Source organism: Oryctolagus cuniculus, chromosome 4, assembly GCF_964237555.1.
Source record: "Oryctolagus cuniculus chromosome 4, mOryCun1.1, whole genome shotgun sequence".
Taxonomy (NCBI): Eukaryota; Metazoa; Chordata; class Mammalia; order Lagomorpha; family Leporidae; genus Oryctolagus; species Oryctolagus cuniculus.
This window is the reverse complement of record NC_091435.1, coordinates 149,898,399-149,916,658: the sequence shown is the minus strand read 5'-3', so window position 1 is coordinate 149,916,658 and position 18,260 is coordinate 149,898,399. Positions and strand designations below refer to the sequence as shown.

The window sequence follows — 18,260 nt, the reverse complement described above, 5'->3', positions numbered from 1 at the left end:
TTCCGCGGAGGAGCGGCACTCTCGGGGGCTGCTCAGGTGTTCCTTCAGATGTTCCTGGTGCATGGTGTTTCTCTCCTCCTTTATAGTCCTCTTCCACCAATCCCAACTCTGCTGCCCACATGCCAAGCACGCTGCTCTCCTCCAATCAGGAGCAGGATCAGCTCCTGCAGCTTATCAGTCAAATTGGCGAGAGGCAGCTGCGTAGAAGTTTCCTCCTCTCCCAGCGCCATATTGTGGGAGAGCAGATGCATAGAATAAGTCTTAATTCCAGTAACTTAGTCTAGTCCCAGTTGCTCCCCACAGGATGTCCATATCTTTCTCTAAATTAGGGAAGTTTTCTGGTATTTTTTCACTGAGTAAGACTTCTAATCCATTGTGTCTTTCCATACCTTCAGCAACTCCTATGATATGGATGTTTGGTTGTTTGTATATCACAAATCTCAGACTACTTTTGGTTTTCCTAATTTCTTCTTCTCCTCCTTCTTACTCTTACTTCTCTTCCTTTTCTCCTACTTCTTCTTCTCCTTCTTCTTCCCCTCCCCTCATCCTCCTTCTTTCTTCTTTTTCTCTCCTCCTCCTTCTTCTTCCTGAGATATTTCCAAAGATGATTTATCTTCTAGCTCAAATATTCTTTCTTTGGCCTCACTGAATCTGTTCTTAAGGCCTTCCACTCTATGTCTTATTTGACATATGAATTCTTCATTTCTAATATTTCAGTTTGATTTCTCTTCAATATGTCTATCTACCAGCACAATTTTTTTTATCCATGTCATATATGGATTTCTTTAACTCATGTATTGGCTCCTCTGTGTTTTGAGTAATCTTATGATCATTCTTTTTTATGATTTAAAAAACTTATTAATATAAAGAGATTTCATAGATAAAATTCTAAAATTTTTAAAAACATTTTTTCCTTTTTAAAAATTTTTATTAATATAAAGAGAACAAATTTCATGCATTCCATAGGTACTGTTCCAAGAAGACAACCACGCTTCCCTCACTCTCCCTCCCAGCACCCCACCTCTCTCTTTCCTTGCTTTATTATTAGGTTTTGCAATGACATAATTTTAATCTACTGTATATTCACCGGCTTACTTTGCCACTATCCATAGCATTCAACATGGAAGAAGTAGGAAGACCACACGATCATTTTTTTGAATTCCTTTTCAGGCATTTCATCAATCTGTTTTCACATTCTAATACCGAGTTGAAGTGTTATTGTGTTCCTTTTGGATATTCCTATTGTCTTCCTTGCTTATATTTCTTGTGTTTCTTCACTTATTTTAAGGCATCTGAGAATACTTGTTGGTTTTTTCCTCTGAGGACTTTTTATCATTGAGATATAACTCTTTAGCTTAGTGGAGTTTCTGCTCCTTCATCAAGTATCTAGAGGCATGTGCTGGGTGGGGCCAGGGAATTCAGGACACTGCTTGAGGGTGGGACAAGAGTCCAGAATGCCAAGTTGGGGGTGATAGATCTCCTCTATTGTTGGTGGGAGTGAGGGGGTTGGGGGTAGGAGGGTATGATCTTGTTGACTCACAGCCTCAGCCCCTCTCTGCCAAGGTGAACCAACCCACCTAGGGTGAGCATGCAATCCCTGTGCAACCCACCTACTCGGGCACATTAACTGCACAGGATCCTTGTGTTCCCTCAATGTGACTGTTGAGCCCTCTGTGATGGCCCAACTTAGTACTCAGGTAACTCTGAAGCTCTGAAGCCAGACCCATGATTGCCCAAAGACCCAGCAACACCCCATGCACTAGCACACAGTCACAGGATTCCCACAGTTACAGGGCACTGGGATCCCACAGTTCTAGGGATCAGGGGACCTATTCCCAGCCCTGCAAGCCTCCCCATCCACAGAGAGAGCTGCAGCATTCCTGGAGCCAGTTGCCTGCTACGGAGGCTGTTCTGTGCTCTACCGTGGAGAGTTGAGTCCAGGTGCATTGATAGAGTGAGGGAAAGGGAGCACTTCATGGGCCTAAGTGGGCACCCCACCCCGTGCCAACCTTCCAGACCATACTCAAAGTCAGTGGAAGCCATGGATTTATCCTTCCAATAAAATCCCCTAGACCTGCAAGGGCTGCAGGAGCCTCTCTTCACCTTATTAAGATGGTGCTTCCTCCTGCTGTTTGCTGGGTGCTTTAGTTGGGGGAGGGGAGGGAAAAAATGTGCTCTCCCTCCATGGGGTTAGATGGGGCACTCACAGTCAGTAAGGACTACGAGGTTTTCTCTCAGGCAGTGTCACCAGCGGCATGGGCGGCTGCACATTCCTCTCACCTTACTCCAAGGAGATGGTGTCCCCTCCAGGCACGTGCTGTGGGAGTCTCTGGTGGTGACCCACTCACTGCTGTATGATTGCACGATCCCCACTGCTCCACGGCATCTCTCTTCTTTCTGCAGAATTTCCACTACAGACTGCTCTGCGATCTCCCCCTGGGAATTCAGCTCCTCTCTTTTTCTTCTGTTATCTTCCTGTGGTCAAAATCAGCATGCCCTTTCCCTATTCAGCCATCTTGTGTCTCTGTACTTCTAAAAACAAAAATATATTCTGACTAAACCAACATGAGCTCTCTGTTCCCTTGGCAGTTCTAGTTCCCACTGTACATGAATAAATTGGGTTTCTGGACTGCATAGTGGTTCCTTATGAACTTGAGTTTCATCAAGGCAATAGTAATCATGACTTGCTATTATTGATCCCCAACTTTGTGTCAGGACATAGCGTGGGCTAACAGAGATAATATGATGTTTCTGTAATGAATTTGTGTAACAGAGTAAATGAGTCATTCATATAGATGGCTAAAACACAACGAGGCATTGGGAATTGCCATGGGAAGGCTGTGGCTAAAGTACTATGGGAATTAGGAGAGAGAAATGACTTCATACTGCAGGCACAATGGAAGGGCTGGCATTAAATTGGAACTTAGAAGTGAATTGGGGCCGGTGCCGTGGCTCAATAGGCTAATCCTCTGCCTTGCGGCTCCAGCACACCGGGTTCTAGTCCCGGTCGGGGCGCCAGATTCTGTCCCGGTTGCCCCTCTTGCAGGCCAGCTTTCTGCTATGGCCCGGGAGTGTAGTGGAGGATGGCCCAAGTGCTTGGGCCCTGCACCCCATGGGAGACCAGGAAAAAGCACCTGGCTCCTGGCTTTGGATCAGCGCAGTGCGCCGGCTGCAGCGCGGGCCGCGGCAGCCATTGGAGGGTGAAACAACGGAAAAAGGAAGATCTTTCTCTCTGTCTCTCTCTCTCACTGTCCACTCTGCCTGTCAAAAAAAAAAAAAAAAAAAAAAGTGAGTTGAGCAAGAACGTTTCAGTTAAAGGTAGCAATGTGATGAACACTCAGTTGTAGGAAAGCAAGGGATGTGATTTAAGAACCTAATATTTTAACTGCAATTGTAATATGTTTGTAGGTAAACTCATTCCATAATGTTAACTACCTTGGTAACCTTAGTACACTTATCCATTCAAAAACTAGGAAATCAGTATTTTACCAGCTTCCTTCCTAATGTTTTTGTCTGTTCTAGGGAACAATCCAGGACCCTACATTATATTGGTTGTATTTCCTGACCGCTTCCTTTTCCTGCGTTTTTAAAAATGACTTTTGCACTTTTGATAGGTAAGGGCAAGTTATTTTGTAGACTGTCTCTCAGTTTGGGTTGATTGCATTTTTTCATGATTAGTCGGAGATTCTGCATTCTCGGCATGACCTACGCAAGAGTGATGTGGTGTCCTTCTCTGTACCATCTCAGGGGGTATGGAGGATTGTATCTTATTACTAATGATGTAAGCTTTGGTCATCTCATAAAACATTTAGTCTTTGTGTCTGCCTACTGTAAAGTTACCATTTTCCCTTAGTAATTGATAGGTATCTTAAGGGTGCTTTGAGAGTATGATTCTGTCCTGTTTCTTTGCTGATTTTTAGCATCTTTCAGTGAAAGTTGCCTGCTGAGACTTTGGCTCCTGGTGTTTGTCGAGTTGTGGTTTTTTATTTCCTTCATCCTTTCTACCTCTACTTAGTTGGAACACTCCTGTAATAAAGAGCTGTTCTTCCTCCACTTATTTATTTAGGACATCACTTATTTATATTAGTATGCACTCGGATATTTATTTCATTTTGTGGGTTTAACGCTACATTATTGTGATTTTTCTTTTTTTGCAAAAATTGGCTGTTGGGGCTTTCTCAGGTTGGTTCTTGTGTCTTTTTAACATGGCCCCTTTCTTTTTTCAAGAAGTTTATGTATTGATTCTGTCTTACTGATGAAGAGACAGGACCACAGACAAGTGTTGTGCTTTTCTGAAACTCACATGATGGGATAATGTCATCTAGGGCAAGACCAGGACAGGGGGTATTGGGAACGCTGCTGCTTTTCTTGGCTTATTCTGACTTACATTCTGCATCTTTAGCTGTATCTATTTCTATATTATATACACATATTCATTGAAATTCTCACTTTGTGCACACATAGATACTTCAAAGTACCGATGTTATTAGTATTTTATTTTCTCTCCATAGAAGACTTGGTAGGATTTGAAATAATGGAAAGTATATGAGCTTTGGCATCATATCTTCTGTTCAAATGTTGGTCCATTTCTTTGAGCAGCTTATTCAATGTCTCTGACTTTTAATTTTTATCTTAAGGTGGTATTGCAACAACTATTTTTGTTAGGTTTTTATAGGGATTCACAATAATGAATTTTGAAAAAATGGCTAATCCAGTTTTGCTCCTAGTGGACTCTTAATAATGGAAATTTTTATTACTATTGTGGTTCATTTTTATTCTCCCTCTCCCTGCAGCTATTTTATAGAAAACAAGCTAATTTTTATCTCTTGGGTTTTTGGCTTGTAGCCTTTAGTATGAGGATTCATGCCAAAAGGAGAAAACTTGCCAATTCTTAAGCACAAATGGCTCTGATAGGAGCTTTGAGGCAAGTACATTCCAAGAACTTGTTTGTACTGAAAAAAAAAAAAAGAAAATTTTCTTATGAGTTTCTTATTTGTGCACAAGTGTCTAAACTAAGTAAGCGAGTTGAATTTTATAATCTGGAGATACTAATGGATGTTAGTAGGCTATTGCAAGAGGCCACACATGGGGATGTCTACACTGTTAGAATTGCTGCTGATTATGGAGGTAAGCATCATGGTTTTCCTGGGCAGTTCCATCTTGGGGTAGATAGGCATCCTTGCATTTTCCCTGTGCCAATTCTGTTGGTCCAGAGTTTGTTCAATTTGGGAAGACTGTGAATAATGTTAATGTATCATATTTTTATATACATAAACTGATGTATTCCTGATTTTTTTGGCATTCTTGACATTTTAATTATTAAAGAATTAAGCAGCAGGATGCTTTATTTCTAGGCAAAAGCAGAATTCAAACAAATATTGTGGGGAGCAACTGGGAGCAACTCGGACTAGACTAAGTTACTGGAATTAAGACTTATTCTATGCATCTGCTCCCCCACAATATGGCGCTGAGAAGGGAGAAACAGCTTCTACAAGCTGCCTCCAGTTCCACCAATAAACTGTAGGACCTGCTCCTGATTGGAGGAGAGCAGCGTACTCGGCGTGTGGGTAGCAGAGTTGGGATTGGTGGAAGAGGACTATAAAGGAGGAGAGAGACAACATGCACCAGGAACATCTAAGAGGAACATCTATCTGAGGGAACACCTGTGCAGCCCCCGAGAGAGCCGGCCGGCGGTGTGCCGCTCCCCCGCGGAAGTGGGGAAAGTGACTAGGGGGAACCGCCCTTCCACGGAGGTGGAAGGGTCGGTAGCCAACCCGGGAAGAACCAGCAGCAAACCCGGGGAGGGCTGAGCAGACGAAAGAACAACGCAGGGTCCTGTGTCGTTCCTCCACGAAGACGGGGAGCGACAAAATATTTTCTACATTGGTCTGAAAAATTCACATTACACTTTAGAAACCTAATGGACACATTCAAAATTTCAAAACACTGTTTAATAAGGTCAGGTCTATCCAAAAACTAAGAATCTGATTTAAAGGTAAGGTGTCAAAAACTGACCAATGATGTATGATATTTAAATATTAAATAGTTAATATTTAAGCAACACAGTAACACTGCTTTAAAGTCACTTGCAGAGATCTACAATTTATTACTTTCAGTGTTAGAGCTAGATTTTGTTTTTCAAAGATGGACTCAATTTCACTTATGTACCAGTCAACAAATACAGAGCTGAACGATTGGCGTAAGCACTTCACAAGCAGATCCAGGGCCATTCCTGATTTTAATGAAGGTCATAATTAAAGCCATTTGGCTTGTCCAATTTTACCTTCTTTGTTTAAACCATGAATTATTCAATCTTTAAATAAAAGGTTAAAAAGGTACGACCATTAATTCTTAGAATTATTGTCACAATTGAAAAGCAAAACTAGTTTCACTTAAAAGAGGGGCACTAATGCATGAATATAAAGCAATTCATAAACCCAGCAGAACTTATGACATTTGGGGTATGGCTTTAAGTGGCATATGAATTTACATAAATGTTCAAAAATAGAATAAATCACTACAAGTAGTTTAAAAATGCAATTCAGCGCTTTATTGATAGAAGCATTGTTTCATATTACTTCTTTTTTTTATTATTATTATTTGTTTGACAGAGTTAGACGGTGAGAGAGAGAGAGACAGAGAGAAAGGTCTTCCCTCTAATGGTTCACCCCCCAAATGGCCGCTATGGCTGGAGCTACGCTGATCCGAAGCCAGGAGCAGGTGCTTCCTCTTGGTCTTCCATGTGGGTGCATGGGCCCAAGCACTTGGGCCATCCTCCACTGCCTTCCCGGGCCAGCAGAGAGCTGGACTGAAAGAGGAGCAACCGGGACTAGGACCCGGCGTCCATATGGGATACCAGAGCTGCAGGCAGAGGATTAACCAAGTGAGCCACAGCGCTGGCCCTCATATTACTTCTTAAGATAAAATAATAAGTCCCGCTATTTTATTCTTATTCAGATACATTTATCTCAGCATAAAGAACACTAACTTTAAGAGAATTAAAAAAAAAAGTAGTAACTAAAGCCAGGGCTACTCAAGTGTATTATTAAACACAAATGTCATGATACTCCATGGCATTCTTTAGGCCATAGCAGAGAGCTGGATCGGAAGTGGAGCAGCTGGGTCTTGAACTGGCGCCCATACGGGATGCTGGCGCTTCAGGCCTGGGCATTAACTCGCTGTACCACAGCACTGGCCCCTATCATTTGCTTTTAAGAGTGTAATATGGTTGACTTTTCACCCATTTTTCATTCAGTTCATTATAGTGAACTTCCATTGAGGGAAATGTCTTCAAGTTCTACAATATAATGACAGAGATCTCATCTCCTGCCCCTTCCACCTCCACTTATGGTATTCTTTTTTTTTAAACTTTTATTTAATAAATTTCCAAAGTACAACTTTTGGATTATAGTGGCTTTTCCCCCCATAACCTCCCTCCCACCTGTAACCATCCCATCTCCCACTCCCTCTCCCATCCCATTCTTCATGAAGATTCATTTTCAATTATCTTTATATACAGAAGATCAACTTAGTATATACTAATTAAAGATTTCAACAGTTTGTATCCACACAGACACACAAGTATAAAGTACTGTTTGAATACTAGTTTTACCATTAACTTGCATAGTACAACACATTAAGGACAGAGGTCCTACATGGGGAGTAAGTGCACAGTGACTCCTGTTGTTGATTTAACAATTGACACTCTTTTCTTTCTTTCTTTTTTTGACAGGCAGAGTGGACAGTGAGAGACAGAGAGACAGAGAGAAAGGTCCTCCTTTGCTGTTGGTTCACCCTCCAATGGCTGCTGCGGCCGGCGCGCTGCGGCCAGTGCACTGCGCTGATCCGATGGCAGGAGCCAGGCACTTATCCTGGTCTCCCATGGGGTGCAGGGCCCAAGCACTTGGGCCATCCTCCACTGCACTCCCTGGCCACAGCAGAGAGCTGGCCTGGAAGAGGGGCAACTGGGACAGAATCTGGCGCCCTGACTGGGACTAGAACCCGGTGTGCTGGCGCCACAAGGTGGAGGATTAGCCTAGTGAGCCGTGGCGCTGGCCAACAATTGACACTCTTTATTTATGACATCAGTAATCACCTGAGGCTCTTGTTATGAGCTGCCAGGGCTATGGAAGCCTCTTGAGTTCACCAGCTCTGACCTTATTTAGGCAAGGCCATAATCAAAGTGGAAGTTCTCTCCTCCCTTCAGAGAAAAGTACCTCCTTCTTTGATGGCCCGTTCAGCTGGGATCTCACTCACAGAGATCTTTCATTTAGGTCATTTTTTTGCCACAGTGTCTTGGCTTTCCATGCCTAAAATACTCTCATGGGCTTATCAGCCAGATCCGAATGCCTTAAGGGCTGATTTTTGGCCAGAGTGCTGTTTAGGACATCTGCCATTCTGTGAGTCTGCTGTGTATCCCGCTTCCCATGTTGGATGGTTCTCTCCCTTTTTGATTCTTATTTCACTCAGCATGATGTTTTCCAGATTCCTCCATCTTGTTGCAATTGACCGGATTTCATTTTTTTTTACTGCTGTATAGTATTCTATAGAGTACATATTCCATGATTTTTTTTATCCAGTCTACTATTGATGGGCATTTAGGTTGATTCCAGGTCTGATCACTTTGGCTAGTGAGATGGCATTGGTACATGCCACCTTGATGGGATTGAGCTGGAATCCCCTGGTATGTTTCTAACTCTACCATTTGGGGCAAGTCTGATTGAGCATGTGCCAAACTGTGCATCTCCTCCCTCTCTTATACCCACTCTTACATTTAACAGGGATCACTTTTCAGTTAAATTTAAACACCTAAGAATAATTGTGTGTTAATTAAAGAGTTCAACAAATATTAAGTAGAACAAAAAAATATTAAAAGGGATAAATTATTAAGTTGTTCCTCGACAGTCAGGACAAGGGCTGATCAAGTCACTGTTTCACATAGTGTCCATTTCACTTCAAAAGTTTCCTTTTTGGTGCTTGGTTAGTTGTCACAGGTCAGGGAGAACATATGATATTTGTCCCTTTGGGACTGGCTTATTTCACTCAGCATGATGTTTTCCAGATTCCTCCATCTTGTTGCAATTGACCGGATTTCATTTTTTTTTACTGCTGTATAGTATTCTATAGAGTACATATTCCATGATTTTTTTTATCCAGTCTACTATTGATGGGCATTTAGGTTGATTCCAGGTCTTAGCTATTGTGAATTGAGCTGCAAAAAACATTAAGGTGCAGACAGCTCTTTTATTTGCCAATTTAATTTCCTTAGGGTAAATTCCAAGGAGTGGGATGGCTGGGTTGTATGGTAGGGTTATATTCAGATTTCTGAGGAATCTCCAGACTGACTTCCATAGTGGCTTTACCAGTTTGCATTCTACCAACAGTGGGTTAGTGTCCCTTTTCCCCACTTCCTGGCCAGCATCTATTGTTGGTAGACTTCTGTATGTGAGCCATTCTAACCGGGGTGAGGTGAAACCTCATTGTGGTTTTGATTTGCATTTCCCTGCTTGCTATTGATCCTGAATATTTTTTCATGTGTCTGTTTGCTATTTGGATTTCCTCTTTTGAAAAATGTCTATTTAAGCTGGCGCTGCGGCTCACTAGGCTAATCCTCCGCCTGAGGCGCTGGCACCCCAGGTTCTAGTCCCAGTTGGGGTGCCGGATTCTGTCCCAGTTGCTCCTCTTCCAGTCCAGCTCTCTGCTGTGGCCCAGGAGTGCAGTGGAGGATGGCCCAAGTGCTTGGGCCCTGCACCCACATGGGAGACCGGGAGGAGGCACCTGGCTCCTGGCTTCGGATCCGCAACATGCTGGCTGTGGCAGTCACTTGGGGGTGAACCAACGGAAAAAGGAGGTCCTTTCTCTCTGTCTCTCTCTCACTCTCTAACTCTGCCTGTCAAAAAAAAAAAAGTCTATTTAGGTCCTTGGCCCATCTCTTTCCATTTATTGTATTCTAAGTAATGATCCAAGCTCTTAAAAAACATGTGATTGTAATGTAAACCTTAGTTAGCCCTGCCTTTCCAAAGTATATCTCTTGCCTTTGGGATTTTTCAAGCTATTAAACAAAATGCATCCATTGATGAACTATTAAATGTATGTTTCATTTATGTTTCTGTCTAGTATCGTTTTTCAAAGTGGGATCACGGACTAGCCCTCTCCAGCATCACTTAGAATACTGGTTAAAAATACAAATTCCTTGGCCCTATCTAGATTTAGTGCATCAGTGTCTCTGTTGACAGTGTTGGGATTATGAATTTTAAACAAGCAACTTAGATGATTCTGGTGCACACTTGAGTTTGAGGGCCCCAGGAAGCTGCTTACTTAAAGAAGAGATGGTACAGCATGAGGGAAAATGGCCCTTTTAAGATGTCGGCCCAGTGAGTTAATTAGAACTGCCTTTTCATCTTGAAATGAAGAAGTAGGACAGAATGACTTTTCAAACTCCTTTCAAGCCTTAAATGTTTGATGGGATTCTGTCTTTTGTACAGGGCTTTAACATTTTGGTTTTGTTGTATTCAGGCTTCTGAGAATGCTGTATTTTGGTGTTTAAACTGGTTATAAGTAGTTCTATGGACAACTTTTAAAAGCTGATTAATTTTAAGCTGATTCACTTTAAAATCCATTTTACTTTAAGATTTAAAGCTTTTTAATGATAACCAGAGATGGAGTCTAGACTGCTATATTTGAATTGCTCTTCCTTTCTTCAGGGTCTTGGTATTTCAAAGCCAAGCTGATGTTGGTTAATGGAGATGGGGGGACGACAGAGACACCATTAATCTATCAAATGGGACAGTCTTGGCTACAGATTTTCGAAACATCAGAAGTTAATATCAAGGCTTTTACTGTAACTTTTGAGGGTTGGTATTAGTGAAGGAAGTATTTTCTGTCAGCAATATAGACTTAGGGCAACATTAATATTGGTTCAAATTAAAGTCAATATGCTTTTCATTAAAGTTGCCTTAGCAATAAAAGTCACCGTTAACTGTTTCTCAAAGGCAAAATTAAGAAAACTAAATGCACTTTCAGATATTGTAATAGGAACTTCTTAAATCGAGGAGTGACATTTCACCAATGACATTTGATTTTTTACTTGGAAGATAGCATAGTAATAAATGCATTATGCTTTTCGTATTACTGAGTTAACAATCAGACTGCTTCCCCCCCAAATTATATTTCTGTCTTTGTTATATCAAAACATAATTTGTTGTGTCTAATCTGTGAGTGATTTCTCCACCTTAATTAAATCCTTTGAAAATAACCCACAGATGGACTATTAAAGGACACAGTAGATGCCAATCAAATCGTTTTTCTTGATGATAAACTTACAAAATGAAAGTCATAAGGGGACTAACTTGAGGAGCATGAGAATCCACTCTTTGTTTAATTTAATCTTTTGGTGTTCCATCTTCCTATTAACAGACATGTCCCCTGCTTATTTATTTTATTTTATTTTTTTAAGAGAAAATCAGGATTTATTCAAGTTGGAAATCTCCTGCCAAAGCAGCAAGGGGTGGGGAGTCCCAAGGGAGGAAGACCCAAAAGGCTTTTAATATACACATCCCCTGTTTATTTATTTATTTATTTATTTATTTTAAAGAGATTTATTTATTTATTTGCAAGGCACGGCTGGAGAGAGAGATGGAGACACAGAGCAAGAGAGAGATCGTCCACCCACTGGTTCACCCCCCAAATGGCCGGAATGGCTAGGGCTGGGCCGGGGCTCATAAGGGATGCTGGCATTGCGGCAACATCTCCAGCTGCTGTGCCACATGCCAGCCCCCTCACGTCCCTTTTACTACTAAGAATGGTTAGCTTCTCATTCTACCCTGAGGACAAAGGGGAGTTTGTGGACCTCCTTTTGACCTTTCACTTTGAGGCCTACTGTTCTTTTTGTTTTCCTCAATGGTCTAAACACACAACTATGTAATTATAGGAAATTGTGCACTTGATAGCAATGCAGGAAAAGACACATGACTTCTACTCACTGTTTGAGGAGAGAGTGGCAGGAGCTGATTGTCAACCAATCGTCTCCCAGAGCTTGTGCTGTCACTGCGGCAAGAGAACTCACAGAAGCCCACAGTGTACTGGCTCACAAGGACAGCGACACAGAAGCGGACGTACAATGTGTAGAATGCTGTACCTCTTCAACTGGCATGCTTCTAAAAAGACAGCCTGGGGGATCGAATTCCTGAAAGCAATGTTATTTTAGCAGACAGACACGTGTCTCCAAATTTCAGCTTTGTAGCAATTGGGGCAAACCGTTGGAAACGCCAAGGCCAAGTTCCTGGAGACACTGGTGCTTCCTACAGCCTGCATGTTGAGGTGGCAGGAGAGGCCAGCAGGCTGCTTCGTTGGTAGTTCTTTCTCTCCCGCCTCTTCCTTCTCCCTCTCCCCCTTCTTCTCTCCTTTACTTTTTCCTTCTTTCCTTTCACTCCCCATCTGAAACTAATCAGGAAGGAGTTGGAAACATACTGATTATTATCTTTATATGTTTTCCATGTTTAGGGAATCTAAATGAGATATGGAAAGAAGAAATTGTTTTTTGTTTTGAGGCCGGCGCCGCGGCTCACTAGGCTAATCCTCCGCCTAGCGGCGCCGGCACACCGGGTTCTAGTCCCGGTCGGGGCGCCGGATTCTGTCCCGGTTGCCCCTCTTCCAGGCCAGCCCTCTGCTGTGGCCAGGGAGTGCAGTGGAGGATGGCCCAGGTGCTTGGGCCCTGCACCCCATGGGAGACCAGGAAAAGCACCTGGCTCCTGGCTCCTGCCATCGGATCAGCGCGGTGCGCCGGCCGCAGCGCGCCGGCCGCGGCGGCCATTGGAGGGTGAACCAACAGCAAAGGAAGACCTTTCTCACCTGTCTCTCTCTCTTACTGTCCACTCTGCCTGTCAAAAAAATAAATAAATAAAAAAAAAAAAGAAGAAATTGTTTTTTGTTTTGAGCTTTTTTTTTCTTTTCCTTTCTTTGTATAAAAGAAGACTTTACTAGATTCCTCTAGTAAAAACCACCAGAACTGGAAAACAACATATATTTACAGCTTACCTTTTGACTTAAGGGCTTTTGGGTTGACTTCACAAAACCTTATAATGATCTATTTTCAAAAATGTTGGGGCCGGTGCTGTGACATAGCAGGTAAAGCTGCCGCCTGAGGTGCCGGCATCCCATATGGGCACCGGTTCAAGTCCTGGCTGCTCCAGTTCCGATCCAGCTCTCTGCCATGGCCTGGGAGGACAGTGGAAGATGGCCCAGGTCCTTGGGCCCCTGCACCCGCATGGGAGACCTGGAAGAAACTCCTGGCTCCTGGCTTCGGATTGGCGCAGCTATGGGGAGTGAACCAGCACATGGAAGACCTCTCTCTCTCGCTCTCTCTCTGCCTCTCCTTCTCTCTCTGTATAACTCCAACTTTCAAATAAATAAATCTTTAAAAACTGTTTTGTGCAACTGTAGAACAATTATGGCAGTACACTTGCACAATCTGACAGCTCTCTGATAAACTCTGTGATTAAAAAAAGAGACATAAAGGCAGGTTTAGAGGATATGAAGAAAGTGGTGGTCTTTTTGATAAGCACCCATGTATTCAATTCACTGTACTTTTGAATTCCAACAAGCTTTGATCTCCTTAGTCCAGAAAATCCAGCAGGAAGCTGAGATTCAGCCAGGCCGCAAGTGAATACTTTTGACTTGGTATGGCTCTGAGTGTAGGAAGAGAAAATGCCAAGCAAATATTTGCACATTGCACTGAATGCAATAAAAAATGCATTAGAAATGAGTTAGTTGACCTCATGGTGTTTGATTAGAAATAATTTCTGTGGATTATCTCATTGCCTAAAAATGCTTTTCCTTTGCTCCTAGAACAGCTCTGTGACCAGAATTCTGTGCGTAGCTTCATGGTTTTCTCTTATTCCCCTCATGACGTGGCAAGTCCCTTCCACCCTCATGGGGTCTGTGTTTTTCCTACAAACACAGTTGTCATTTAACCCATTCTTATCCATAGGGAACATTGTCCAGATTGTTTCTATAAAATCCTTCAGCATTTTAAAGTACAAGGGATCTGGTATAAGAGTTCTGTAAGAGAATTTAGCATTTTGTGTTTTCATTTCTATGGAAATTGAAAACACTAACACAGACACAGTAGTTGGAAAGGTTCTTATATCAGCTCTTGCCAGACAGTTTTAGATGTTTATCATTTGTGATCACGGTTAATTTTTGGTCTTAATAATAAATAGTATTATTTTACTGCTACAAGTGACAGGACAGAGACTGATTAAAATGTTTAAATGATGTATTGGTGATCATACAGATCGCTATATTCCTGAGAGTTTTGCTGTCATTAAATAGAGACAAGGGGAATTCTGATATCCCAAGCACATCAGCCTGGGTAGGCCAAACTCAAAAGAATCTAAATAGCAGAGCGTGCCCAACACACTGAGTAAACAACAAGTTAGTTTCACCAAACATTATCACTTTGTATTAAATTAATATCATTGATTTGAATTTTATTTGTTTACACTTCTAACTTACATACATGTTAGGGCTCTATAATTGCATAAACTCTAAATGTAGGGGAAATTGGGCCTGATATTTTGGCGCATCAGGTTAAGCTGCTGCTTACAATGCTGGCATTCCGTATCGAAATGCTGGTTTAAGCCCTGGCTCCTGCTTCTGATACAGCTCCCTGCTAATGTGCTAGGGAAGCAGAGGATGAAGGCTCAAGTACTTGGGCACCTGCCACCCACGTAGGAGACCTGGATGGAGTTCCTGGCTTCTGGCTCAGGCCTGGCCCCACCCTGGCTTTTGGGGCTTTTTGGGGAGTGAATCAGTGGATGGAAGATCTCTTTCTGTGTCTCTTCCTCTCTCTCTCTTTGTCACTCTGCCTTTCCAATAAATAAATAAATCTTTTTTTAAAAAAAGTAAGGAAAATTAATCCTTGTATTATGTGGATACATATTTAGGTAATATAATGAAAATATTTTAGAGTTGTGTGATAACTTTCTCCTGTTTAAGAGTTTCGTCCTTGAGTGAGGTCAAAGATAAACACAGCTGAATATTATTTAGGGCAGTGAAACCAGATTTTATTCATTAACAACTGCTAGTAGGGAAAAGAGCTAAGCTCTGCTCTGATTTATACAGAGGTGATGGGGCATTTGGGGAGACTGAAGGAATAGGCAGGAGCAGCGGCGGCCTGAGTCTGGACAATGAGAAATTATAGATTGGGAGGTGGCAGGTGTGCATGTGAAATTCACCTGGTTTTGCTAACTGGTGCTTATCAAAGTAAGGCTCCTTACTTCCTGAAGAGACTGGGAGACAGGGTCCCTGTGTTCAGGTGTGGGCTGGGGTGAACAGTAAATTCTTAGGGCAGCTTTGAGATTGCTCTGGCAGGCACTCAATTAGGGTCCTCCTAGGGCTGTAGGGCTATAGCATTGAGCTGTTAGAAGCTCTGCTGGTGTTTTCTTCAAGTCATTAGAGGTCAAAATTGATGCCTAAGTAGGAAGAGTGCTCAGAGGAACCCGGCTGGAGTTTAGTTGAGGAGAGAATCCTAGTCAGCGATAGCTACAGGGTGGCAGCGTGCCTGTACTTACGATAAACAGTGGCTGCTGTGAGTTAACTGTTGTTAAGACACTTGGATTTTAGTCTTAACTGAAAAACTCATGAAAGATTATGCTGTTTTATTTCAGGGAGGAGATCTGGACTACAAAATTCAAGAATATAAAGAAGCTGGAAATATCTTTCCAGAAAATCAAATAATGGAATGGTTTATCCAGCTGTTGCTGGGAGTTGACTACATGCACGAAAGGTATGATCATCACTCCTGGTACAGGATATATTTCAACAGTCATGTCTGAATTGGAAAAGTGAAAGTTTTGTTTTCTGGTAGAATTGAAAGAAAACAAGGCCGAAAGATCAATGGCTGTGTTAAAGACATCTATAATGTATTTTTTTTTTTCCTTAGGGAGACTGTTGAATGCTTATATCCAGAGAGTTGACTTGCATAGTTTTTTGTTGTTGTTGTTGCTCTACAAATCAATTTAACCTTTGAAGACAGAAACTTGTGTTAAATACATTCCTTTGTTCTCAGACACTTTCTTGCATGCCAAAAATTTATTGTATTTTTAAAAAGATTTTATTTTATTTTTTAAAGATTCATTTATTTATTTGAAAATCAGAGTTAGAGAGAGAAGGAGAGGTAGAGAGAAAGAGAGAGAGAGAGAGAGAGGTCTTCCATTCGCTGGTTCACTCCCCAATTGGCCACAATGGCCGGAGCTGAGCCGATCTGAAGCCAGGAGCCAGGAGCTTCCTGTAAGTCTTTCCACATGGGTTCAGGGGCCCAAGGACCTGGGCCATCTTCCACTGCTTTCCCAGGCCATAGCAGGGAGCTGGATTGGAACTGGAGCAGCTGGGACTCCAACCAGTACCCATATGGGATGCTGGCACTGCAGGCGGTGGCTTTGCCACAGTGCTGGCTACGATTTTATTTATTTATTTGAAAGGCAGAATTAGAGAGAGGGAGAGATGATAAGAGAGCTTACATCCACTGCTTCACTCCCCAAATGGTTGCAATGGCCAGGACTGGGCCAGGCCAAAGCCAGGAGCCAGGAGCCAGGAGCTTCATCCAGGTCTTACAAATGGGTGCATGGACCCAAGCACTGCTTTTCCAGGTGCATTAGCAAGGCACTATATCAGAATCAGGGCGACTGGGACTTGAACCCGTACCCATATAGGATGCTGGCACTGCAGACAGAGGCCTAAATTGCTATGCTACAGCACTAGCCCCAATTTATTGTATCTTATGGCAGGCTTAAGTTGTAAAACCTTAGTATACCACAAGTAAATTGTGTAGTCATCTTGGAATGTGTCAGCGCACATTTGATGGGGTTCACATCTCAAGTTGAGGCAAAAGATATTCTATGGCCACAGAGAAAGAGAGAGAAGTATTCAGATAAAAAGTCAACTTTGAAGTGAAATATCTGATATAGGCCAAAGTCTGTTTTAATAATTTGTTGTCTTTGATTTTTTTTAAGATTTATTTATTTTGAAAGGCAGTCTTACAGAAATAGAGAGGGAGAGAGAAAGAGACAGTGAGATCTTCTATTTGCTGATTCACTCCCTAGATGGCTGCTACATCCTGCACTGGGCCAGGCCAAAGCCAGAAGCCAGGAGCTTCATCTGGGTCTCCCATGTGGGTGGTAGGGGCCCACACAATTGGGCCATCTTCCACTGCTTTTCCCAGGTGCATTAGCAGGGAACTGGATAGAAAGTGGAGCAGCCAGGACACTAACCAGCTCCTCTATGGGATGCTGGTGTTGCAGTCAATGGCTTTACCCCCCGTGCCACAATGCCAGCGCCTTTCTGATTCTCATACTCTCCTTAACAATGTATTATAAAACTTTTTGTGGTTTTTCTATAGGTCAAAAGTAAGAACTTTAGATGTCGAATGTTTTATAGACTCTTAAGATGCTATGCACACATTTGAAAAGATGAACTTATCTAGACAAGTAGACGGTGTGAGGCCTCGCTGGTAGCTTTCTTCTTGGGAGTGGGCACCACAGGTGGCAACTTTGTTTCCTAGCAGAAGGACTAATTCACAGCACACCCAAGGCCTGCTTATCCACCAGTGTCACATTCCTCTGTGTGTCATCTGTGCCTTCTGGAGGCATAGAAAGGAGTCAGGATGCTCTGGAATTCAGCGTGTACCCTCTGAAACACCTGCTCAGTGGTTCAGGGAGCTGCTGATTCGTCCACAGCGCCTAAGAATCCCTTGAATGATGTCATATTGAGACAATGATAAAAGAAGAGCAGTCCTTTAATAAATGATCAAAAGCTGCTGACTGTTAGGATTTCCGTGCATTTACAGGTCTATCGGTTATTGGTTGGATTTTCTTTTACCACTTTTTTGGCATGTTGTTGGCTTACGCATAAAGAAAATAACTCAAAAACAACACAAAGATGTCAACTATGGCCTTCTATGTGTAAAACAGAAAACCAAAATCAGGTTGATTTAAAAACCCAAATTTTTTTAAATATGTGAGACTACCTAGTGATAATTAAATAAGTTTAAAATAACTTTTCAAAGAGAGGATTTAATTTTTTCTAGTCACTTATCATTCAAAGAAAGTCATTAAATAGGGCTAAACATTTGGATATTTGTGGGCCTGTGGATCTGAAACACCATCCTTTGTGATTTAGGAAATAAATTATGATAAACTTATTCATTATATTATTATAAAAGTTATTTTAAGGTTTCTGTATAGACAGAAAAAATGTCAATT

The 18,260-nt window shown here is 42.2% G+C and overlaps 1 protein-coding gene across 14 annotated transcripts in view; it reads left to right on the top strand.

Annotated features, from left to right (window-relative positions):
- The window catches only part of NEK11 (NIMA related kinase 11), a 334,291-nt gene that overhangs the window by 64,916 nt on the left and 251,115 nt on the right, over window positions 1-18,260 (top strand). For all 14 annotated transcript variants that reach the window (XM_051818472.2, XM_051818466.2, XM_051818468.2 and 11 more), the window contains one exon: window positions 15,669-15,787. In XM_051818472.2, coding sequence (XP_051674432.1) covers window positions 15,669-15,787 — 119 coding nt within the window. The remainder of the gene's footprint in view (window positions 1-15,668; window positions 15,788-18,260) is intronic.